The 26,890-nt window shown below is 48.0% G+C and overlaps 1 protein-coding gene across 4 annotated transcripts in view; it reads right to left on the reverse strand.

Annotated features, from left to right (window-relative positions):
- Positions 1-26,890, reverse strand: part of IL18 (interleukin 18) — a 220,186-nt gene that overhangs the window by 12,678 nt on the left and 180,618 nt on the right. For all 4 annotated transcript variants that reach the window (XR_015308470.1, XR_015308469.1, XM_086956980.1 and 1 more), the window contains one exon: positions 11,282-11,415. Coding sequence is in view for 2 of the 4 variants with exons in the window: in XM_086956980.1 (XP_086813106.1) it covers positions 11,282-11,415 (134 nt within the window). In the remaining 2 variants the exon portion in view is untranslated. The remainder of the gene's footprint in view (positions 1-11,281; positions 11,416-26,890) is intronic.

A 26,890-nucleotide genomic window follows, 5' to 3' on the forward strand; every position in this document is an offset into this window, starting at 1 on the left:
TAACGAAACCGGCATAACAACGGCGTCATTAGTACGCCAGTCTTTTGACCGACATGTTAAATATGACGCCTACAATTTTAACAAAATATGCTGGTGACAGTGACCAAGCCACACCTCTAGGAGTGTCAGAACCAGCACTAAATATTCAAACATAAAGAGCAGGTACCTACTACCCTATAGCAGTTCTTTTCTGTTTCGCTTGAATTTAAGTAAAAGTGCATGTGTCACAGTCAGATAATCTAGATCCGAATACAACTTGCGGCCTGCCTCCCTAAAATGATATTTTTTCAAAGCTCACATGGCTGATGGTTTGTTGCACTCTCCGGCCTTAAGAAAATGCAGCCACAGACACACACCGGCGACGCTCCCCTTCAGCAGAGAATGCTTGTCTGACAGCAGTGCTGTCAGTGGTGGCTGGTGACATTTGAAAGTGGTAGGGCGTAAAAGTTTGTGATGAGTCCTGTCACCGATGGCGAGCGAGCCCGACCGTCAAAAGAGGGTTTTGGGGGGGATGGGGGTCTTAGTACGGAATGCCGAGACATATTGGGCTATGCCAATGCTTTTTTCTTTTTTTAAAGCCTGATGCGAGCCAGGCAGATTCCCCAACAATGTTTTGCAAAAACCACGAGAAAACAAAACAACCACTGACAAAGCCAAAAGGCTGACTGCTAACTCATGATCTATTAGTTTTGTATTACCCAAAGTTTTATATGCCACATTCTGCAGTCGCGAAAGCGCCCTTCCCGTAAAAGAATTAACACCTTTGCACCCGTGGGAAAGAAGCAATGCACCTCAACAATATTTTACTCCCCTGTCATACAACCTACAGTCGTTCCCATTTCGCTCGGCTGAAAGTTCTGAGCAATTGGTTTAAAAACGCTCAAAAGTCTGTCTCTCTCTCGGCCAACAGTATTGAGGGGCAACAACCACCTGCCAAGCAATCATTAAGCAATGCCAATTGTCATTAATGCCAATGTCGATATACATAACTGTGCATTGAGATCGTCTGTCCTGCCCCCGCATCCCTACTGTACTGTATTGTATTATACTTGTAAAAAAATTTCAATAAAATAATTTTGAATAAAAAAAAAAGCTCAAAAGAAACCCCATTGAAAATTCAATCACAGGGGAGCATTTCAGTCTCCGTTTTCCCCTTTGGTCTGAATTCACACTTAATATGAGCAGCCACCCCTCGAAGATACACACCCCCTTCACCCGCCCCCGCAGGGTGCCCCCTCACACGACTACCTTGATATCCGTGGACAGTGTAAACAATCGGCGCCAGCAGCAAAAGTAGGTTGATGAGCTGGGTCCCCATGTTGCTGAGACGGGTTTCTTCCCTCTGGTCCTGACAGAAGCCTCAGGATGAAAGGGGATACCCTCGGGCAGCTCAAGCCTCAGCAGAAAGATAACAATTCCTTTCCTTGTAAAGGACGTGCTGGCGCCTGCCATGAAATCTGGGAATGTAAAAAACCAGTACCGTTGGTCACGGAAGACTCCCTTCTCCTTGGCCTCGCTCATATAGCATCCAAAAGCTGCTAAGATTTCTTCTTTCAGTCACTCGTCCTAATGTATATCTGGGGTTCATAACAGCAAGCAAACCGTGTGCAGCTGAACAGCTTCCCGTTTTTACAGGGCAGTTTGAAATACTACTTTCAAAGTTGTACCTTGTGGTTTTTTTCATGGTTTTCTCTTTTAAATGCACGCTATAGTTTACTGGTACAAATATTTACACCATATTTGAAAAACAAAACAGGTTGTTTTTAAGGATACATGATAGTAAGTTCAACAGGCCTTAATTAAAGAGCACACACTATACTTAAGCTTTTGTGTACCTTCAGTGCACTAATCAAAAGATCTACTAGCAAAGCACGGTAAGCACCTATACAGAAAATTGAGTTATTAAGCATTACGGGCGGGTGGGGGGGTGGAAATGGGGTCGTCGCGCTCGGAGGGGATAAGGTGGGAGGAGGTAGTGGTTTAAGGGGAAAAACAAAGATATAAAATAAGTAAACTTACCGTCCCGGAGACCCCCGACTCCCGCCGTCCTGGTTTTCAATTCCTGCAGCACTGTGCAAGTCATCAGGAAGGCGGCAGGCAGCCTCCCTCCCCTCCACCGCTGAGTTGTTGATTGGTGCGGCCACTGCCCCACCCGCGTCATTTTCTCTCTGTATGCTGCAGCATACAGAGAGAACAGGGAGAGTGGGCGGTGTTACTCGAGGGCAGGTGGGAGTGGCTTGCCCACTGTTGTTAATACTGTCTGGGCAGCCGTTCCCCCCTGCCCTCGAGTAACACCGCCCACTCTCAACCAGAAACTTCTGCTTTGTCGCCGTGCGAGAAGGCAGAAACAAATGGTAGTTATTACGGTAATAACTACCATTTGTTTCTGCCTTTTCGCACGGCGAGAAAGCAGGGGGGCGGTGCCCAAACGCCCCCATAGAGGAGCCGCCACTGAGTGCTGTAGTGATATTAAGAATGATATATTGACCATTGGCTCCATTTGGCATAATTGACTCCATTTTCTGTGCTGACTCCATCTTGTGTAAGAGACTCAATGCACAAGTTACTACTTGTGTAACGATATATCTGTTAGAGACATTAGTTAGTGATAGATTCCTTACCTTAGAATATCCCCAGGCGTCAGACTGGATCCAGAAACTTTTGCGTAGCAGTACCCTTGCGCGTCGGTAGGCGTCGTCTGCAGCTCCGCGTCAGTCGTCGGCGTCGTGGGCGCCGTGATGACGCCGCCTCCGCGTGCTGACGTCAGTTCTTAGACACAGCTTTTCCGCGCCAGAAGCGCAGAGCCATGCCAAAAACCAACACTGATGCCATGAAACTAGGGCCCTGAAAGGGGATGACCTTAACCCTAGATATCGGTTCACAGAACGGGGAGGATGGGTGGGTCGGTAAGGAATCTATCACTAACTAATGTCTCTTACAGATATATCGTTACACAAGTAGTAACTTGTGCATCTGAAAGAGACACGTTAGTGATAGATTCCTTACCTTAGAATAGATACCCCAGCAATACCAAGCCCGTGGTGGTGGGTCTGCGAACCAATAATCACACCAGAAAGTCCTGGAGGACGGAACGGCCAAAGTAGCCTTCCCTCCGGACTTGACTGTCCAGGCAATAATGTCTTGCAAACGTGTGCAGCGAGGCCCACGGAGCCGCCTGGCAAATGTCCTGCAAGGGCACACCTCGGCCCAAGGCAGTTGTAGTGGCTGTGGCTCGAGTGGAATGAGCCCTCAGCCCAACAGGGGGTTCCTTCTTAGCCAAGGAGTAACACGCCTGGATACACAAGATGATCCACTGGGAGATGGTCTGCTTGTGCACCGCTTTCCCTTTCTTAGCGCCCACGTACTCAACAAAGAGTTGGTCATCCACCCGGAACTGTTGTGTGCGATTCAAATAAAATGAGAGCGCACGTTTTGGGTCCAGACGGTGGAGCCTCTCTTCCTCTCGCGAGGGATGCGGAGGCGGAAAGAAGGTGGGCAAGGTGATAGATTGCCCAATATGGAAGGCCGTGACTACCTTGGGTAGGAAGGAGGACCTTGTCCGTAACACAACCTTGTCCGGATGGACTGAAAGGAAAGGAGGTTTACAAGATAGAGCCTGGAGCTCACTCACTCTCCTGGCAGAGGTGAAAGCTACCAGGAAGGCAGTCTTCAAAGAGAGAAGGTGAAGAGGACAGTTGTGAAGTGGCTCAAAGGGAGCGCACATCAGAAATGTGAGAACCAGGTTCAAGTCCCACTGAGGCATCACGAAGGGAACAGGAGTGTGATGCCCTTCAGGAATCGATTAACGATAGGGGACTTGAACAAAGAAGGTTGATCAGGCAGCCTCAGAAAGGCTGAAAGATAGCCCTTGATAGTGCCCAGAGCAGAGCCCTGCTGGGCAAGAGAAAGAAGAAAGAGGAGAACCTCAGAAAGAGGGGCATTAAGGGGATCCACAGCCTTTGCTGTGCACCATGCCACAAATCTGTTCCACCTGCAGGCGTATACCAACTCCGTGGAGGGACGCCTGGCTGCAAGAATGACGTTACAGACTTCAGGAGGCAAGTCAAATGGCCTCAACTGTGGCCGCTCAATCGCCAAGCATGGAGGTGGAGACTGGACAGGTTCGGGTGGAGGACCGTCCCCTGCTGCTGTGACAGAAGGTCCTCCTGAAGAGGCAGACGAACCGGGAGATCGACTGACATACTGAGTAGCTCGGGATACCAGTACCTTCGTGCCCAGTCCGGAGCCACAAGGATGACTTGTGCCCAGTCGCGCTTGATCTTCTCCAGCACTCTGGGCAGAAGTGGTATAGGCGGAAAGGCGTACAACAGACTGCAACTCCACTCGCGACAAAAAGCGTCTCCGAGCGAGTGCCGCCTTGGATATTCCAACGCGCAGAACTAATGACATTGCGCGTTCTCTTCGGTGGCGAATAGATCTAACCAAGGCTCTCCCCACTGCAGAAAGAGACCTTGCGCCAGGTCCGAGTTCAGATGCCATTCATGATCCATCATGCACCGGCGGCTGAGTTCGTCCGCCCTGGCGTTCAGAGAACCTGCCAGGTGTTGAACCATCAGAGTCCTGCCCTGATGTTCCAGCCATTGCCAGAGGCGCAGAGCCTCCAGGCAAAGGGTCCACGACCCCACCCCGCCTTCTTTGTCGCAGTACCACATGGCGGTGGTGTTGTCCGTGAACACCTGCACTGCACTCCCTCGGACAGACGCGAGGAATGCCTTCAGTGCTAGACGAATCGCCCGCAGCTCCAAAAGGTTGATAAGGAGCCGGTACTCCGCCGGAGACCAGAGGCCTCTGATCTCCGCCTCTCCCATGTGGCCTCCCCAGCCCTGGAGGGATGCGTCCATCACAACTACGTGCTCCGGTTGGGGAAGGGAGAGGGATCTGCCTTTGACCCAATCGCGGTCCGTGAGCCACCACTGCAGCTGTCTCGCAGTGCCCTCCGAGATCAGGACATGGTCGGACAGGTGCCCTGATGCTCGGCCCACTGAAACTTTAGGTCCCACTGCAGAGCCCGCATTTGCCACCTGGCCTGATGCACCAGAAGGATGCAGGAGGCCATCAGCCCCAGAAGCCGCAGCGTCAACCTGACCGAAACCCGGGATAAAGGCCTGAAGATTGGAATCAGAGCCTGTATATCCCGAACCCGCTGTTCGGGCGGGTAAACCCGAAACTGCGCCGGGTCGAGAACCGCTCCGATGAAAAGGAGCTTCTGAGAGGGACACAGGTGTGACTTCGGCACATTGATGGAGAACCCCAGCTGGTGCAGGAGATCCGCCGTAGTCTGGAGGTGGCGGACGACCGTCTCGGGTGAGCCCGCCTTCAACAACCAGTCGTCGAGGTAGGGGAAGACTGAGACCCCTAACCTGCGCAGATGAGCTGCGACCACCGCCATCACCTTCGTGAACACCCGTGGGGCGCTGGTAAGGCCGAAGGGGAGCACGGTAAACTGAAAGTGCTTGTGGCCTACCATGAACCGCAGGGAACGCCGATGGGCCGGCAGGACCGGGATGTGGAAATACGCGTCCAGCAAGTCCAACGCTACCATCCAGGCTCCTGGGTCTAGTGCAGCTAAGACCTGAGCCAGAGTCAGCATTTTGAACTTCTCCTTCCGGAGGAAGCCGGTGACGTTCCTCAGATCCAAGATAGAGCGTAGGCCCCCTTTGCCCTTCTTGGGTACCAGAAAGTAGTGGGAGTAGCAACCGCGTCCTACTTCTGGCCCAGGAACGCGCTCGATGGCCCCCTTGGCCAAGAGGGCCGAAAACTTCCTCCTGCAGGAGCCGCAAGTGATCCCCCGATACGCGGTGGTGTTGCGGTGGCATGGCTTGAGGAGTCGTCTCGAAGGGGAGGGAGTAGCCCCTCCGGACGATCTGCAGCACCCACCTGTCCAAAGTGACAGTGCGCCAGTGAGAGTGGCGATGGCGAACTCTGCCTCCCACTGGTGTCACATGGTTTAGAGGCGGATGCTGCGGGGGAAGGTGTGGACTGACCTCACCTGTTTCCCCGACCGCCACCACGGCGGTTTCCACGACCGCCACTGCGCTGGATGTTAGTCTGCGGCGAGTGGCTGGCGGCACGTGTGGGGACGCCCCTTCCCTGGCCACGAAAGGAGCGAAAGGCACCCGTTTGCTGGCGCGGGGCCGAGAGGCCCAAGGACTTGGCCGTAGCCCTGGAGTCCTTAAAGCGCTCAAGCGCGTGGCCAGCCTTGTCGCCAAAGAGGCGACGGCCATCGAACGGCATGTCCATCAGAGTGTTCTGGACATCTGCCAAAAAATTGGCGGGTCTCACCGCCACTGTCGTAGCCATCGCTCTGCCTAGCGAGTCGGTGGTATCCAGCCCACACCTGATCGAATATTTGGCTGCATCCCGGCCCTCCACAAGGGCTTGGCCGAGTTTGGCCCGTACCTCCAACGGGCACTCTGGCAGCACCTCCGCCACCGTCTCCCACAGAGAGTGGGTGTAGCGGCCCAAGAGGCATGCGGTGTTGGAAGACCGCAGTCCCAAACTAAGGGAGGAGAATATCTTCTTACCATAATTCTCATACCTCCTGGATTCCCTGTCCGGTGGGGCCGTCGGGAATGCGGTCTGGGAATTAGAGGCCTGGATAACCAGACTCTCGGGGGTGGGGTGGGAGGACAGGAAACATGGGTCGCCCGGAGCCGGGCGGGGGCGTCTGGCCACGTTCCTATCTACGGGCGAACCCGTAGCGGGCCTGGACCAAGTGCCCAAAAGAACGTCGGTCAAGGCCTCATTAAAGGGCAGCAGAGGCTCAGCCGAGCATGACTGCGGTTTAAGGACCTCTGTGAGGAGGTTAGTCCTCACGGCCGCGACGGGGAGCTCAAGGCCCAAGGCCCTGGCAGCCCTCGTCAACACCACACCATAGGTAGTCCCCTCCTCCGAAGCCACGGTAGGAGGAGAGACAAACTCAGTGTCCGGAGAGGTGTCCAGGCCACTGGCCTCCCCAAGGTCTCCTGCCCAGTCCTCATGAGACTGACACTCCTTGGTCAGAGGGTCCTCAGACCCCTCCCAATCCTCCTCTTCACCCATCTCCTGAGACTCAGGGTTGTAATTGAATGAGGCCGGTTCATAGAAGTGGAAATCTCCAAGCGGCGTAGAGAGCGGCGCCGCTGCGTCGGAACCGGAGCAAAGGAGGTATCGGGGACGGCGCCGCCCGAGGACGGTGCCGGAGGTGACACCTGATGGACCGACGCCGGGGGGGTCGTAAGGTCCACCGGTGAGGATCCAGAGCCCGAGGAGGGCCCAGCAGCGTCCCGCGGCGCCGGCGGCGCCGGAGCCGCTGTACCCGGCGGCGCCGGGCCCGAAGGCACCGGCGGTGTCAGGATCGTGGGGCCCTGCGGTGCCGGCGGCGTCAGGCCTAAGCCCCCGACGGTGTCGGGGTCGAACCCCCCGACCCGCTAGGGCCCCTAGATGGGTCCGCTGGGCCCGAAGGCGCCGCGGAGCCCGTCGGAGGAGAAAGGGACCTCATGGCCATGAGGAAGCGCTCAATCTACTCCGGCGTCGCGTCCTGCCCAGGGACCGGAGGGTGTGGGGCGGGACGAGACGCCCGCGACTCCGAATGAGCCGCGTGGGCGGTTCCACCCGAACCCCCGGCCGCATCGCGCGAGCGTCGAGGGGAGTCAGAAGAGCGATGATGTCTCTTCGACTTCTTGTGCTTCTTACCTGACGACTTGGACCCGGAGGAGTGGTGCCGACTCACGGAGCTGTGACGGCTCCGTCCCCGCGACCTGTCCCTTGACCTCCCGTGGGACCGGGATCTCGCTCGGCGCGGGGCCGACTGCCGAAGTTCGAGCCGCCTGCAGGACCGCTCCCGCCTGGCTTTCCTCGAGAGGGCCCGACAGTCGGGGCAGGCCTAGTCATAGTGGTCGACACCTAGACAGGTCAGGCACAGGCGGTGAGGATCCGTGACCGACATGGTGCGGTCGCAATCGTCACAATGCTTGAAGCCAGGCATCCCTACGGCACCGATCGGAGTCGCAAGACTTCGAGAAGGATCAAAAATGATCTAAAAAAAGTTACTCAAAAATTGACTGGGTTACAGCTTTTTCCAGATCTGCGCTGGCTGGCGCGGAAAAAAGAAGAACTGACGTCAGCACGCGGAGGCGGCGTCTAAGTACTCCGACGATGCCATCACGGTGCCCACGATGCAGACGACGGATGCGGAGCCGCAGACCACGCCTACCGACGCGCAAAGGTACTGCTACGCAAAAGTTTCCGGATCTTGTCTGACGCCTGGGGATATTCTAAGGTAAGGAATCTATCACTAACATGTCTCTTTCAGATTGTCTGTGCTCGCACGTGGCTGCAAAGTGTGGAGGGGATGTTTTCGCTCTTCACTTGTTTTCGCTCCTCACCGATCAAAGCGAACTGGAACATGTTGTGTGGGATGCATGCAGGGTACCTTTCAGGGCAGAGATTGTTGTTGCCAGCGGAATGAGTGGAATTTACATCTCTGTCGCAGAGTCAAACTACATGGGCCTGGCCAGCTTCTATCTTGACCTTGACACAGACCAGTAAGGTCAGCTTGGTTTTTCGTAACATAAGAAAGGGGGCGAGGTTTCTAGAACCGTCGCCTCATGTTGAGTAAAAATTATTAAAGCCGGAGAATGTTGACAGGTGGAATGGAGCTAATTTGTGGAGTAGACACAATGCCACAAAAAGAATCTGGTTTGAGTCCCGATTGATAGTCCAAGGCCAGCTGTCAACTTCCTCCCCAGCTTGAGTTGGCAAGGATGTTGAGTTAACGATGCGTAAAGTGTTACTTACTTTTTGTATATTTTTCTAAGTTTCTTTGCTCTCTGCTACATGTTTATATGATACTGGTTATTCTGGTTTTGTGCTTAAGTTACTTTATATTTGGGAGTCTGCATTAACCAATATATTTTGCCTTACTTTTCAAAATATTTATTTAATAAACATGTGTGTGTGTCACTTTAAATGCACCTGAATCTGTTTTCTTGCCTTGCCTTAAGAGAGTGTGGGGCCTTGTTTTATCGACTCGTCTTTTTTTGGGAGTGCTGTTTTACGTGTGTTATTTTAAGGTACAGTAGTTCATTTGCCTCCTCTCAGGAGTGCAGGGTTTAGGTGTGTCCTATTGTGTCACATTACAAGCACTACAATTGCACACTATACATTCACACCTTGGGCTACAATCCGGATCATTTGAAGATAAAATCAGGTTTTAGATAAGCTTTGCAGCAGACAAACTCAGAACATGCTGTATATTGTGCCTGCTGCCCTGTATGTTGTATGCGACTACCGCAGGATGTGAGTTGCTAAATTCATTTCAGTGCTGTGCCTTAATGAAAGACATGCTTCTTTTTGGTTGTGTGTACACAAGGATTTGGAACATAAGCTCATTCTGAATCACGATTCACAGGGGATGCTTTACAGACCAAAGAAGATCAAGCTGTCAATGAACCATCAGCAGTCAGGACTTTCATCTGGGATGAAAACAACTGGGGGGTGTCTCATAGGGGCATGGCCGATGTAATTAAGGGCGTGGCTAAAAATAGTAAGCTAAAAATCTGGGACCTAGCATAGTGTGCCGCTTGACTTGTATTTTGCTGTTTCTGTCATTGCATCCAAATATATGACACAACAAATAACATCATACCTACAAGAAGTCAGGACTATTGGCTTTGTCAGTGGTTGTTAGTTGCATACGATAAATAAGCAGCAACTATGGCTTGTTGCATGTAATATTGAAAACGCTTCCACTCAAAGCAGTGGTGACACCACAACGATGTTGCTGCTCCTGCGTTTCAAAAAGAGAAGGAAAATCCAGAGAGAAAATGACTCTTTAAAGGATTTACCTTCCTCTACAATGCTTACCTGGCATGACGTCATGCTGTAACTTCTCCACTAGTGACAAGTGAGCTGTGTGAGCATGCGCTCATCGATGCCTGCTGTCACTGCAGTCCGGAAAAAAATGGTCCGCCTGTGCCAGGACACAAAACAGAGCCAGGTAGAGACCCACTTGGAAGCCCCCTTTTAAAAAATGCTGGTGCTCAGCAATGGCAAGACCCGGCACATTTAAAGCCATGCCAGCAGTTATTGGAATACTTCAGTTTTCTTACAGAAAGTATGTACTGGACATACAGAAGTAGATGAGTGGTTGTCACAATCACAGCAAACGTATCAGAACATGCGCCGATTATATTTTCGTTAGGCGTATGTAGGCACTGCGTCCTCCTGCCGAACGACTAAAAGGAACCGCGGGGAACGAGATACACGTTGCACTGAGCAGCAAAGCGCAAAGTGTGAAGCCCAGCCTCTGCATATTTGGACCGTTCAACCTCTTGCAAAAGTAAGCAAAGTTTTACTTTTCCAGCATATTGCTTGGTAGAACCTTATTGGGCAATTTGAATATATCGCGTTGTTGGTTTTCGGAATTACAGAACGCGTATTCATGGCATTCACACTCATTTAGAAGGGTACTTTATTGCACATCGTGAAAATGATTTTCGGGAAATAAACTGGTGTACTACTGCCATTTCGTGAAAACACCTTTGTTTTAAAAGTGCATTTCAGCTTCCATACTGGTGCCATACAACCAGCGCGCTGAACATAAGCAAAGCAGATAGTGCCTGCTGTAAGCGAAACTCAATAAAGAAAATAGTGCTTACAGACTTAAGAACATGTACTGTGTGACAACCGAAGTAAAAGGGCCAGTTACCATGAGAGGTTGCAGATGAAGACAAGGCAGTACTAAAGAGGGACTAACAAGCCTATATACAAATCAGAAGCCAGCATTTACGAAGGACAATGACACAAGCCAATGACCAATATGGGCAGAGAGTGGGTGGGGCTTCTGTTCCATACTCCACTACAACAAGTCTCGCAGAGCAGCGTATGCGTGCTGAGTCGGGCTCGGCCTAAAAAGGGCAAAGTGCGCAAGGAGATGTATCGGTTGGTAGTAAAGGTAGCAGTGTGGGGGCAGCGGAGAGAGTGCAGAGGGATAATAAAATGTTGTCAAAAAAATTGGTCACTCAGGTTGATCATATATAAACTATTTACAATTATCATTCGTCAATGAACATAGAAAAGACACAATAGCTGCTATGTACCACAACACAGGTTCACTTTTTGTGTGATCATAACATTGGTATTTCTCTTTTACTGAGTACTGCCAGGCTTTCCACATATTTGGAGGAGTTACACTGAAAAGTTTATGCAGAACAAGCACATCCAGGTAACATTCTGAAAGGTAGACACCAGGAAAAACAGTCAACGTTTGTGGTCTTACCCTGAATTGAATAGATTTATCTTTTGTGCAGTACATATGATACATTTTGCCTTTGACTTGCACAGAGAAAGATACAGATATCCCGCTTCCAGGGTTTGTGTCTTTATACAGATGTCGTTTGAACTTGCAGCGATCTGTTGAGAGAATTACAAATTTGCAAAGTTCAATATATCATGATTAATTTAGTGACTGAATAAATAGCATACCTGTGTACAAATTTAACAAATCAGCCAAGTTGTTAAAAACTAAGCTAAACTCAACTTCATAATATTTTGAAGATTCCTGTAGTGGTTAATGTTGAGGTGGAACGAGTCTCTCAAGTCCACATGATACATAGAACTATCTGCCAGGAAAGCTAACTGGAATATTCTGAAGTCGGCTAGATTTACCCCCCCATCATTTTTATCCAGTCTTAATTTTTTGATGCTTATCCGTGCTTTCTTCCCTCGCCAAAGGAATTTGGAGATCAGAATATCGACTTTGCGGTGGAACTCATCCGTGAGGAGGAGTGGGAGCTTACTGATCAAATAGTTAACCATTGGGGTGATCATCATTTTAATAGTTTCAATTCTGCCCCAACACGCTATGAATTTTGGAGTCCAGGAAGCCAGAAGTTTCCTAATCTTTTCTAGTAGCAGTTTCTCATTGTGCTGTAGTGTGTCCATTAGGTCACTACCAAAATTTATACTTAGGTATTTGATAAACCCTGCTTGCCAGGCTAAGCTCGACTTTGATTAGCTTATACGGTAAAAGCCAGGAGTATTCGGCTATCGTATCCATCAGGGCCTCGATTGAAGTCTTTGAAGTCTTTGGCCGTTACGTTACTACTAGTATGTCGTCCGCATAGGCGGCTAGTTTTATTTCAATGCCTTTGATATCGACCCCCTTTATGTTCCTGTTTAACTTGATAACCTGGATAAGGGGTTCCAGTGCCAGTAAGAATAAAGAAGGGGACAGTGGGCAACCCAGTCTAGTACCTTGTTGCAATGTAAAGGGTTCAGGGAGTGACCCATTAACGACAAAACGGGCTGATGGTTCCCCATACAGGGTCATAACCATCTGTATATATCCCTCCCCTAAATTGAACGATTGTATGCAGCGTTCCAGGAAAGCCCAGGAGACTATCAAAGGCCTTCTCGGCATCTAAGGTGACAGCTACAGCTGGTTCTGATTTAGTGTCCACATGCTCCAATATGTGCAAGAGAAGTCGGGTGTTGTCATTAGACATTCGAGTACGTAGGAATCCAACCTGGGAGTTGTTTATTAGTTTGGGAAGAGCAGAATTGAGTCTGACTGCCAGTATCTTAGCATATATTTTGCAGTCCACGTTAATAAGCGATGTGGGTCTGAAGTTTTTTAGTGACCGATGATCTTTACCCACCTTTGGAATGACTAGTATGTTAGCTTCTGACATGGATTATGACACTGCCCCTTTAGATGCAGAGTGGTTAAAGACCTGTTTCATGGTTGGTTTCAACTGATTTAAGAAGGTCTTGTAGAAAGCGGATGTAAACACGTCCGACCCGGGTCTTTATTTTCTTTCAATGAGTTGACCACCATTTCAATTTCGGTATAGTTAATTTCCTGACCTAACCTAAGTGTATCTTTAGTGCTTAGCTGTGGTAACCCGAGTCTATTGAGGTATTTTGTACATTCCTCTAAGTTAGGGCTCTAATCGTTTTTGCAAAGTTCTTGATAGAACTCCTGAAAGGTCTTGAGGATGCATTTGTGTCTTGTGTGGGTTTTGTTGTTCGAGTCTGTGATGGATGAGACGGGAAACTGGTTGTGTTTGTGTTTTCGGTAGGAGGCAAGCATTTACCCTGCTTTATTGGCTCTGCATAGGTTAAGGGCTTTGTGTTTATTAATCCACAGTCCCGCTCTCTCACTCAGACTCAGAATTTTGTTGTATTCTTACTTTTATGTGTTAGTTTTGCTAGGAGCTCGCTATCTTGCATGGCCATTTCTAATCTTTTGATCTCCTGGTCAAGCTGTGCTAGTCCAGGTTTGTACTTTTGTTTATTTTTTACTTAATTTCAATTATTGTGCCTCTGACGGTCACCTTCAGGGCATCCCAGAGTGTGTTGGTGCTAGTCCCCGGGGAGCCGTTGTATTTGAGGTAGTCTGGTATGGCCTCCTCAATCTTCTTTTTGTTCACGGGGTCTGATAGTATATCGCTGTTAAAACACCACCTTCGGGGGACGGCTTCGTTGTGACACCCGCTCAGTTTTAGGCTAATACATGAGTGGTCTGACACTAGTCTTGGAGCTATGTCTGAGTGTTCGATTAGATGTGTGTGAGACCCAGAGATTAGTATATAATCTATCCTGGAGTAAGAATTGTGTGGGTTAGAGTAGAATGTGTAGTCCCGAGTGTCCAGGTGCTGGAGGCACCATGCGTCCTTAAGGTTAAATTTGGAGCAGATATTTTGGAGTGCAGCATGCAAGTTCATGGGGTGATAGACAGGAGGATTGTCTATCCGTTATGTGGTCCAATAGGATGTTAAAATCCACTGCCACCACCATGAGGTTGTTTTGGGGGAAGCTATCTAGCCCGCGTGACACCTCAGACCAGAAGGATGGGTCATCCGTGTTGGGGATGTATATGTTTGCTATGTGGATTAGCTCCTCCCCCTTCTCAAATGTGTCACTAGAAGTCTACCCTCACTATTGTGGGACTGTGAGTCTAGTGTTATGTTGGCTCTTTTGGATATCAGTGTCATAACTCCTTGCTTCTTTTTGTCGGCGGGTGAGCAAGCCAACTGTGAAATCCAGTTACCTCTCACTAGTTTGGCATCCTCCATGGATAGTTTGGTCTCTTGTAGTAGGATTATATCACCTTTAGTTTTAGCTCGGTAATCTATGATCTTCCGGCGCTTAATAGGGTGGTTAAGACCTTTGACATTGAGGGACACTATGTTGAGGACCGTTGCCAGGTTGAGTTTGTTATTGTGGGCCATCATCTAGGTGTAGTGTGGCGGGAGCCTCCGTTCTATATACCCAATTCTCAAATTTGTTATCTCTCAATTTGGAGTTGAGAGGCGGCACTATTTGTTCTACCTCCTTCCTCCCATGGTACAGTACGTCTATAGCCTCCAGGTGTTCATCAAGTAATGTAAGTGCCGTCTCCGGGTATGCATATATGCCAGGTCTCCCAAATATGTTGACTAGCAAGGAATGCCAGATACAGTTTGCAGAGAAAAAAAGAGGTGAAAATGGTAAGGAAGATAGAGAAAATAGAAAGCAAAGAACTGAGCAACCCCCCCTCACCCCTCTCCCATCCCTCCCGCCCCTCCCCCTACAGCAAAACCCGCATGTCGGACCTGCGATGACAGGATCGTCGTCCTGTCTCTCGGAGATTAACTGTTGTGTAGCTTATATCGCTGTAGTCCCAAAGAGATCCTACTAGCTATGTATCATCTCTGTGCCTATAGGCCCTCCCTTGATATATCCCAAAACAACGTATCGTCAAGAGCGCATAAACCAAATCAGCATCTATAAAGGATACGAGGTTATGTCTCTTAGGTTGAGCATAGGCATCTCATGTCATTGCGCCGGCGGCGTCGGGTGTCTGTTTGGCCTGCGGATGGAGCTTGATAAATCCATTGAGGTAGAAATGTGTAGCTTACTGAGGTAGATAGTGGTTGCAATTCCCATCTTGCACTATAGAGCACACTGGGATAGCTAGTGAGGTAGGTGTGCTTATTGGCTCTTTCCAAAACAACAAGAAAGGCAGATACAGAAACCTGGCCCTGTAAGTGAGTTGTGTTCAATCAGTGACCGCATCCGGTGAAGCTCTACTTTTGCTGGACCTGGCTTGTGACGTCTCCATTTCCTGAGATGTTGGTTTGTCCAGGTATGCAGCCAGCTCCTTAGGGTCGTTGAAGTGGCGGTGTCTTCCGGTGTCGATTATCCTGAATTTGGCAGGGGCAACAAATGAGATCTGTATGTTTTTGCTCCTGAGCTTATCGCGTAGGACAGAACCCCTTTCTAGTATCAACCGTGGGCTTAGAGTAGTCCTGCGTAAAAATTATCTTATGTCCTTTCCAGGTGATCTGGTGCAAAGTTAAAGATGTCCTCCGTGCGCTGTGATCTCAGAGGCTTGCAAATGATAGGCCGGGCTGCTTTCCTTGTTGTAGATTTAAAGGTGAGGACTCTGTGCGCCCTGTCTAGCTCAAATTGGCGGTCAAATTTTAGATTTGTAAGTTTGGGGATCAAGTCCTCGAGAAAGGCTATGCAAGAGCCTGCTGGGTCTTCTGAGCCCTCCAGGAGCCCAAGTATTCGAATGTTCCCCCGTCGATACCGATCTTCAAGCTCCGCTGTCTGTTTCTGGAGTGACAAGGTAATTTTTGTTAATGCCTTCATCTCCTGATTGGAGCTGGGGGTATTATCTTCTACATCACTGATTCTTAGTTCTGCTGCAGCGAGTCTGTTATTAACTGTATTTAGGTTGGCTCTGACTGCTGCGATCTTGAGCTGGATCGCGTCTGTGATGTGCTTTGTTGTTTTAGCCAAGTCGTGGACTTCTGAAAATTTCTTTAGTATCATATCTAGGGTGCTGTTGATGTCTGGCTTCTGTTTGAATGGGGAGTCAGTTATCGTTGGTTCTCCCTTGTTATGTATTAGCTGTTGTTGTAGCCTCAATGCTCTCTCCGCCATGTTTGTGTCACGTGGGTTCTCTTGGTATTACTCTGGTATTACACTGTTTCTTGGTGTGCTTGTTGCTCTTGTTGCCTCTATTCTCAATGGCATTGTTGCTATCTATCTACTGGTCTCCCGTGGCCCGCTTTTGCTTGGTAACTTCCTGTAGCTTCCTGTGGGTTCACTTTGATGCCCCCTGTAGGTTCTGGTGGACTTGTGTGGTGGGGCTGCCCAGGTATCAGTCTGCACCTCTTTTCCTATCCTATCCAGAACGTGCGCAGCATTCTGCGGCCGTATGTGCTTGGGAGGGTGCCTTCCAGTGCTCATTTGCCAGTGTAGCGTTGCTCTGCTGCATCCCTTTCTAGGGTCTCTTGCGTTTGGCACTGGGGCTTGTGTTAGTCCGGGGTGGCCTGTATTATGTGTGTATAGTGTCATCCCCAACGCTTGTTCTGCCCGCCGGTGCCTCCTTCTTTGTTAGTACACTGTTGGTACACCCTGTTGGCTCTCTATTGGGCCACTAATGGTGCCACTCCACTTCCGGTCAGCCAGGTGTGGGAGAAAACTCTTCTCTCCTGCTATTACCGGGTGTTCACTCTCTATTACTGTTTTTTTTTTTAAAGAAGCACACTGAGTGGTACCCTTAGTTCTCTACAGCCGGCCTTCTCCGTAGGTTTAATTGCAGCGTCATTTGGTTGGTTGTGGGCGCTACTCCGCTGAATCTGGGCAGCGTTCTCTTTATGTTGGGGGGTCTAGCGCGATAGGGGTCTGGGTTCTTTTCCTACCTTTGCGTGGCAATCGCCATTTGGACAGTCGCTGCGGGTTTGCTTTTGACTTGGTTCTCTTCTTTATCCCAGCTATCTGTTCCTGCAATTGTCTGCTCCTGGCCCCCACAGATTTTGGCCTCGCAACCCCCTCTCGTCCGTTGCCGGTGATAGCATTCTGTAGCCGTGCTGCAGATCTCTCTGTTGCGTGCTCTGGATAGAGATCATGTTGGAGTCAGAGGTAGCCGGACATTGCCGATGTCATCACTGCTACTATGCTGCACGCTCCTCCCACGTGGCACCGGAGATACCCCTTGCTTGGACTGGTGCGTGCTGTCTGGCCGGCTGGCCTCTATGTCGCCATTTTGGGGGATCTCTTGCTGCAGAGCTCGGCAGTGAATGGACGTTTCTCTTTTGTTTCACTGAAAGATTCACCAGGACCCCTGACACCGGTGCCCCCGTTGCGCGGTTGCTCTCTCCCTTTACTGCCTTAATCACCACGCAGAGTATAGACACCTATCGCTGTCTTGCCGGTAATTAGGCCGTGCCAGTAATTAGGGCGTGTCACAGGAGATACCCCTCGCTTGCAAGTGTGTGATGTCTGGCGCGCTGGTCTCTATGTCGCCATTTTGGGGGATTTCATGCTGCGGAGCTCGGCAGTGGGTGGAGGTTTTTTCGCTCCACTGAAAGACCCGCCAGAGCCAGAGCCCCCGACACCGGTGCTCCCGTTATGCGGGCGCTCTCTCCTGTTGGTGCCTTAATCGACACTCTAGTTAGAGCCTACAGTCATGCTCGCGCTCTCGGTGATTTTACTGTTCAGAGTGCAGAAGTTCCCGTGTGCACTTCCTTCTTGTTAGGGCCGGCCAAAGGTGGTGTTGTGTGCCTCCAAGTACCCGCTCATCTCCCTCGTCCGTTTCTTCAGGTGCACTGTCCGGTTTCCTGGCTTACTGGTGCTGTTTACAGATGCTTTTCTTCTACATTTCAGTTTTCAGTTTCACTTTTGTTTTTATGGTCCCCGGGTCGCCATTTTGTTTGTGCTTCACAGGCTTTTCACTCCGGGCTTCTCATGATTTTCCTCCCTTCTCTGGCCTCGGAGTTCCTTGTGCTGGCGCCCGCAGTAGAAGATATAGTTCCGACACACAAAATTACATTAAGTGCACCTTTCCTGCTCGTAGATCTCTAGGGATCGGTGTTCTTCTTCCTCGATCCGACGGAGCGACGTACTCAGGCAGCCATTAGCTCTGTCGTCCAAGCCATGCCCCCACAACTACTAGTTTCTAAGGCAACAGAAGCTTCCCAGACCTAGAAGGTAAGCTTCCTCTTCCCCCGCCGCATCCAACGTGCTCTGGCTGTTCACCTTGCAGACACACACTCAAACTAGCATACATGCACGCACAAGCACTCACTCTTATTTGTTTATCTAATTGATTATTCACTTAAAGAATTGGCTCATGTCTGGGGGTTGGGGCAATACATTGCAATTTGGTGAATTTTAAGTGCTCTTTTCATTTTTGTTGTTGTAGCAGCATGTTCAGATTATGCTTTGTTCAACTATGGGTGCCACCCTCACCAAAGAAAAGCACTAGTCATTTGCTCAGGCTTTAACATTCTTCAAAAGCCTGGCTGTGATATTTAAATAGACCTCTTTATAAAATGGTCTGTATTTATTTTTAACAAAACATTTAGGTCTTTGTTTACTTTCATGATCTTTCAAGGACCAGTATGGCAGCTCTAGAACACTTGCAAAATGCTTTCCCCAGGTGTAGCCTCCATTGCTTCACCAGGAGAAGTGGAACCAGGTTCCATAGGCTCGAGGAGCCCACTGAAACCTAAAATTTGCTGTATTTCACAGTTTAAGCAGAGGCTAGGGGGCTCATTTCCTTCCTTGCACTATGGCTGCTGACACCCCATTTCTTCTCGTGTTTACCATTTTAAGCTTTTACTGATAAGTTGAAAAATTAACAGATTTCTTCCTCTTTGTATGCTTGTCCCTACCCTGGAGAATGGATGCATTACTTTTGTCCATCCAGTGCATATTTGTTTAGACACTACTTTTTACAATTTACCAGAGAGCCTCTTTTTCAGCTTATTCCCTTGAGTACTTGTCCCCCTCTATGTTCCCCTCCCTCATCTGTGTTGCTTTACGCAATACACCCTCTCTCTCCCTTTGTTTTTATCTGTAGTTGTTTGCCCCACCACCTATCTTGCACCACCCTCCATTGTCGATGGGCTTGTTCTCAACGCCTTCCTTCTCATCCTCTGGTTTCCCATGCTGTCCCTTACTCATACCCTCCACACCCATCCACCCATGTTGCCTAACAATTTTTTGCTTACAGCCATCCTACTGTACAACATGACAAAAAACATTGACAAAGTTAATAGCTCTGTCATAGGTGAGATCTATTGGCTTTTGCAAATGCTTGTTTGTATAGGTCGTTTTTATTGATCCTGTCCTAAAATTGTTAGAGCGTGCTACAGCATAACTGGGTGGAAATGCTCACCCTTGTGTGTTGTAGGATTGCCACGTTTCTTAGAAGAAAATACCGGGCATTTGATTTCTTTTGCTATTAGCTACAGCCAGGAGCTGGTGGCTGAAAAATAAATCATGTAAAAGTGCTAGGACCATTTTGTAACATGCGGTCATCCATCTACTTGCTCAAATTATCAAGCTGGAATGGTTGGGCCAACTCTTAAATACTTTTAACTTGATTTCTTTATGTTTGTTGTTTTAGATCTGTTTCAGAGGGAGAAAATACTGGATTGCCCTCCTTTTCTCATTTTTCGTACAGGCCTGGACATAAACATACGCCTAGGAGAGTAACAAATTAGTCAGGTGGCAATCCTAGTTGCCACCTGATCAGAATTGCGCGGTGGGAGGTTGGGTAGTGAGTCCAGGGCCAGCTTTAGGTCTGGTCGTGCCCAGTGCAACAATCTTTGTCGGTGACGCCAATGACCTCCTTCTATTTCCTCGCTATCACCCTCCAAAGGTACCCTCAGCTCACCATAGCCCTTCTCTAACATATATTTTAGAGGTGACCCTTCTAATCTCCCTGGGACGCTGAGACGCCGTGAGGATAGTGTGGACGCCTCTATCTCAACAGTACCTGCCGAGAAGTTACCTCTTGCCGCTCCCGCTTCGCGGGAGCCGCTGCGTGTGAGGTCTGCCCAGCGACGCTGTTTTCACCATGCACCAGGTCCGCCGAGGCGCTGAGAGGCTGCAGGGGAGTTGCGCGGCAGGGACCCACTCTCCCAGGAGTCCCTGCGTGACCAAGCAACATCCGGTCAGCGCCCCCTGCGAGCCCCGCCCACAGCTGCCCTTCCACCTACAAAATCCGGTGAGGGGCCGACTCGCGGGACGCCGGGCGAAGCCCGGGCAAAGGGCGGGCCCTCTACAGCCCTCATCGGCAGGAAGAGACAGGGACAGGGCCTGGAACGCTGACCGGTTCATCATCTGTGAGTGTTCATTGCTAATACCCTTCTCTGTCACTGTAGTAAAGTCATCCTGTGTATCTGCGCTGCATGCTACAACCCCGGGGCACCCCGCATTACAGCCTTATAACATGTCAAAGTCAAAATCGACACAAGCTGTCAACACCATTGACAATTATATGGTACAAGTTGTCGCAAAAATAAACAGTGATAGGAGATCCTCACTGGGACTGAGTCTCTCCCCTGTTGTGCCAGCACTTGATAATTCGTCCCTTGACACACCTGCCTTGGACATTAGCAATGAGGTCTTCCAGCAACCTGAGAATAACCCTTTAACCCAGCTATTAGTAGCTATTGCCGACTCAGTCATTGAGAGCATACCTGATGAAGATATAGTACTGCTAGAAGAGGAGCCCCCAGCACCGGTTCCAGCCCCTAGAGCAGCTAAGGGGGGGGGAGAAAAGAATCTCACAAAAAGGGGCGGGCTTCGTTCTGGTAAAAAACGCCCAGATACATCCCCACCGAAAAATACTGGAGAAGATATAAGGGGTCCTACTGGGGGGAAGTTACTTTTGGACGAAGACCAATTTAAGAAATTACTAAACGCCCTAGATAATAAAATTAAGACCATAACTAAACCCCTCCTAAACAAAATAGATCACCTCACTGAAGAGGTGAATAGGCTGGGGGGACTTTTGCAAAAAACACTAGATGAGACAGCAAAAATTGCTACTCAGGAAACACTCAGAGTCGAGTCAAAGAATACTCAGACATCCCCCAGGTTAGAACCCTTGGAAAATAACCCCCCTTATTCCTATGTTGTCCAATGATTTCGGGGGGGGGGGAGGCTCCAGGGGACAGGATAATAACAACGGAAACTTGGAAGGGCCTATGCAAAGGGACAGGCTGATAGACTCAAACATAGAGAAGGGCCCAGTAGAATTAATCGTAGAGTCATCTCCCTTGGTATTGGTCTTAGCAAACGTCCCCCGTTTAGAATCTGGGCAAGTAGAGAACCCTTCTTCCCTAATAAATAAATCATTACACTGGCTATCAAGGAACATGGCTTTTTCTCCGGGGGGAATGGACCAGTTGGCATATGAAGTTGTGAAGGCTAGAAGAGTAGAATGGATAGGGGGTGGCAGCAAGAAATTTAGAGGGGATTGTGTGGTGTTACACTCTGATCCTGAAGTGCTGCCAAACATCCTAGCAAATATATACCCTCCCCAGCGCAGATCCACAGAGATCGTTCCTCTAACGCTAGACTTTTTCTATGCAAAGAAAGGGAATATATTAAATCCCACAGTGCTCTGAACAAAATGGAATTCTGTGGTAAGAAAAAGCAAACCCCCTGGTGTAAGAAGTAATTGGGGCATAACGATAGAAAATAGATACTCTGCCCTTCCGGATCTCAATGAATGTGATTGACTGAAAGGGAGGATGATTATAGATAAGGGTAACACAGCTGAGTCACAAGAGAGGGGAATTGGTATTGTTAAAAAGGTTGTTGTTATTAACACTAGTGAAAGGAGGACATCCTGTCGCACTGGGGTTCCATCTTGTACTAATGGGAATTTGACTCCCATCCCCCACCTCACTGAAAAAAACAGGGCAACTAGCCTCCCATCCTCTCTGGCTCAACCCCCGTTGGCCCAAAATGTTCCACCATTGAATGGGAGGCCTAGCCCGCCGAAGGAAGGTCTTAAAATCTTATCCTGGAATTTGGCGGGAATTTCCCACAAACTTGAGTCCCCAGAATGGGTCGAATTTGTTGACAGCCATGATGTAATTATGTTCCAGGAAACATGGGCAGTGAACCCAGTCCACCGTCAGGGTTTTTTAAATTTCTTTGTCCCCGCGAAAAAAAATCCAAAAGGACGGCCCTCAGGGGGACTAATTACATGGGTACGCCAATCACTCCAATGTAAAATTAGAGCAAAACCCGCTATCAGCTGTGACTTACTCCCAATTGTGACAACCTGGGCTGATGGCCATGAGATGGCCCTCTATAACATTTACGTCAGGGGAACAATAGGGGGCAAAGCTTTAGAGGTGGTAACTGCACTAGATAATGATCTAGAGAATCTTCCAATGTATATTACCATTTTAGTGGGGGGTGACATGAATACAACATTTGAGCCTCTAGGACAAGAGGATAATGAAATATCCCTAGAGGAAGACACTAAATGGGGAGTCCCTCAACTAGATTTACCCATGGCAAAGAAATGGTCTGAAGTGGCAGTACACATAAAGAGCTTGTGTTTGGCTAGGGGACTGAGGGCAACAAATGGCCGTACCTCCTCCGACCTCCAGGGTGCTCATACCTTTGACAACACAAGGGCAACTAGTCGGATAGATTATATCCTTGTAGATGTCAGAGAATGGCATAGTGTGATAGATATGAAAGTGACACCAAGATTGGAGAGTGACCACAATCCGTTGTGCCTGCTCTTCAAACTGGACCAAGGAGTAACATTGCCAAACGCTGAAAGGGGCGTTATGCCACTAGACATCATTTCATCTAATAACCATCGTCACGTAAAATGGGCAACCCTGATGGATAAGCCAGGGGAAATGCAGGGTCTATTGGAGTCAGTCGCAAGTGAGATTAGTAGACTGCAGGACCTCTGTAATGAACCTAATTTTAATAGATTAATTGAAGAGTCACATCCCAAATTCTTCCTTAACATACAGGGGTTCTTTCTAAAGAAGGTTATATAGGTTTTATAGTTATGATGTATTCTCATGTGGGGATGTAAAGGTAGCATTAGATGGGGTGACAAGAGGTAGGGCTCCAGGTATTGATGGAATACCGGCAGATGTATTTCTATCTGACCGGGCAAACTGGTGTCAATATTTTGCCTGGCTCGCAAATTCTATTGCTCAAGGAGCTGAGATACCAGCCTCATGGAAGGGCGCGGAGATCATTCCAGTTTTTAAAAAGGGGGAAAAGGCTTTACCTAGTAATTATAGGCCCATCAGCCTTATCGACTCAGCACAAACACTGATGGGTAGAATGATACAAAATAAAATACAAGCCTGGATAGATGATAAGGATATCCTTTCCCGGTATCAAGCTGGCTTCCGCCCCCTAACCAGCTCGGTCGATCAGGTATTCCACTTCTTGACCCTATACTGGAAAAACGTAACCTTGACAAATGGGCCATTATATGCCGTTTTTGTTGATTTAAAGTCAGCGTTTCACTTAGTACCTCGTCAAAAACTATGGATTGTTCTTAGCGAGCTTGGAATTAGCCCCGAACTACTGACTTTGTTAGTGCGCATGCACGAAAACAACTACGCCAGAATTAGGTGGGGTGCACAGGGAGACGTCACCGATTCCTTCCCCGTGGAGCGTGGGGTGAGCAAGGATGCGTCCTGGCCCCTGCCTTATTCTCCCTCTATATCAACGGTGTAGTAGACCATCTAAAGAAATCACCAACTGATGCCCCTACGCTAGATGGGGAGCGGGTCCCAGTATTAATGCTTGTTGATGACACTCTGCTGGTCTCGCGTACCAATAGCGGATTACAAAAGACAATTGATGCATTTGGAGATTTCTGTCGGATTCATGGCTTGGAACTAAACACCACAAAGACCAAGTTTATGAACTTGAATCCCGCTAAGAAATTCAAGGGCAAAATTAATTTTAATGGGTCCGTTTTGGAAGAGGTGAATGCTTTTACATATCTTGGAATCTCATTGCAGGGTAGCATGAATTGGAAATCACACATTGACTCCGTGGTCTTAAAGTTCCATCAGCTGGCCGGGGCCATAGCACATAAACATAAATCTTCTTTCACGAAACCCATCCAACCTACTATGGAGATTTATAGTATGAAAGTGCTGGGCGCCTGTCTATATGGATCAGAGCTTTGGGGCTTCGCCAATCTGGGCGTCTTGGCCACTTCAGAGAACAAATTCCTTCGCCGGTTGGTTGGTGTCCCGCAGAGCACTCCATCGCTCTCTCTCCTATACGATCTTGGAAGGAAAAAGATTGAGGATATGGCTCGATTGCGCCCACTTTTATACTGGAGGCGCATAAAGACAACACCTGAACTGGGCCATTATGCATCTACCCTTATGGACATTATTAGCTCTGATCGGTTTCATAAAATAACTTGGCTTAAAGAAATTAGGAACTTGCTACAAAAACTACATTTAGACCACCTATGGACTACTACCGACCCTTCTACCTTTCCACCCAAGGTGTTGTTGAAAAAAAAATATTGGGACATGGTACATCAAACTGTATTAATGGCTAATCAACCCTCCATGCTGACAGCCCAATATTTGGAGTCCAAATTAACTCCAAATTGTGAACAGTACTGGGACCTGATCACAAAACCCTTGGACAGAAAGCTGTATTTCCAGTTTAGAGTTGACTTTCTACCCCTAAATGCTTTTACTGTAAAATGGTCACCAAGTAATGCTAATATATGTTGTTATTGCAAGGTTTGCGTTGAGGACATCTCCCACTTTCTGTTTGTATGCCCCTTGTATGCTGCCCCAAGAAGCAGATGGCTAAAATCAGTGTGCAAAAATTTGGGCACAAGAAAATACCTAGAAGCATTAAGAATACTAAGATCAAATTGTGCCCCCAATCTACCGATTGCCCTAGCTAAATATCTGGGATGGGCCTGGATTATTCGCACCCGCACTTTAAAATGCAAATAATTATGAATGTTGATTAGTATGTCATTTTTAACTAGATTTACTCTTAATGCTTCAGGCATAGACACCCTGATTCCTTTTTTAACCATAGAAGTTCCTTTTAAGTGAAATGAATTCGTCAGCAATTTGTATTTAATGTGTATCTTAAATTGATCTTAAACTTAGAATAGTATTTATTTCTGTTTAGAATAGGGACAAAATGCTTTATGACAATGCTGTCGAATAAAGTATTGAAACTTGAAACTTGAACTAACATGTATTTAATTTCTTTTATAGCAGTAGTCATACCAATATAGGGTGTCAGAACAATTTACCATCATATAAATATTATGCAGACAATGAATCGTGTGTGTAAATCAACACATAAGAAATATTGCAAAAAACAATAAGAACTGCACGGTGTAGGAGTCACATGTCATCTATTCTGGTAGGCAGTATATTTTAAGAGTGCTTCATCAGAATTAGTACAAACTCAAGATTTAAAATGTAACAGTGGTTGGGATAGGTTTTACAATAATAATTTATTTCCATCCAAACACACTTATATAAACCTTGAGATAATTAAAGACAGAGGAAAAACATACATTTCTAATCTATGTCTTATAGTCTGCCTGCAGCTCTTTGTTCCCAGTTAATAGTTCACTGTGCTACACTAGGACTTTAACTTATGAACTGTAAGTGACCAAAGGATCTCTGTGACTAAAGCAATAACCCACTGTGCTATTTACATAAAGTACAATTCTGTGATCTGCATTGTACACATATTTGCAGCAGGCTCATTAACCCGTTGTGCTACTTTAGGGTGAGTCAAAACTGTGACTAGACAAACCTCCATCTCTCTCCAGCAGGTACATTAATCACCAGAGTTATCATGATGTTTTTATTATTGCCTGAATATTGCAGGGTGCCCAAAATAATTTTAAAATACAGCTCCCGAGCTCGGGCCAGGTGTGGTAGCACTAAAGTTAGCCCTGATTGAGAGAGACAGTTCATATAAAGCACTTTACCTATTTCCAAAGGTAACAATTGCATGCTTACTACCCAATGGATATCTGAATCTGCTTGGTGATTGGCAGTGTTGCATTCATTTCTGTGCCCTATGAGAAGGGAAACAACCTTATGTTCAGCATCAGGCTCCCTATGTGAAATTTCATAGCATGAGGCCTCCCACTTGGGACTGCCTCAGTTTTGCAAATCAGGTTGATACAATTGTCGAACTACAACTTACATTAGCATTTTAATTTCTCGTTTGTTCCTATGGCACATTCATATACTCACTTGCTTTTCCCTAAAGCAAATCAATGGAGATGCACAATCTTTGGCCCAATTTTGTCTTCATTCACACACTGTATCTTTAAGTCACACACAGTTTTGGAAATTTGGTAAAAAAGTTAGGGAAGCCTTTTTTGTCACAGGTCCAGCACATACTGTTAGATCAGAGGACAGAGGCACCGAGAGAGTATGATTTGCCCAGGATTAAACGATTTGGTAACATTTGAGACTCAAGACTGTAATGTAGTGCTGCTTTTTCCAAAGCCTATTGAGTGCCATGAGAGTGGACACTGTCTATCCATGTTCCCCCGAAGTAATCGGAAGTTCAAGTTTGTCTATTTGTTTTTTACCACAAACTTTCTAACAGCTTTTAGGTTAATAAGCTCCCAATCATGGACACAAAGGAATAAGTTCAAAAGATTATTGCCCAAGAGTACATAACCTAGTCAAGTGAGTAGTTGGGGTAAAAAACCCATGGGTCTCATTTAGAATTTACCAAACAGAGGCTCTATTATGTAAAGGGCGCACTTTTCCTGTTTACGCCTGGCATACCTTGAAACAGCCAACCTGATTGTAGCCCTCAAGAGGGAGGAAAGGTGGTCCCATGGACCCCCAGACATCCCCCTACAGGCGGGTGCAGTCACTGACTGCACCCGCCTGCAAGGTGATCTCTAATCCCCTTTGAAGGTGTAGGCTGGTTGCCGCTTGCACTGTGAAAACATGGAGCGGCTTCAAAGAAGCCACTCAGTTTTTCACATGAATGCACTAGACCCAGGGAATAACAAGTTCTTGGCTGCACTTGGGGCAGTGGATTGCATGTAATAGGGCACACTTTC

Source organism: Lissotriton vulgaris, chromosome 2_1 (genome assembly GCF_964263255.1).
Source record: "Lissotriton vulgaris chromosome 2_1, aLisVul1.2, whole genome shotgun sequence".
NCBI lineage: Eukaryota > Metazoa > Chordata > Amphibia > Caudata > Salamandridae > Lissotriton > Lissotriton vulgaris.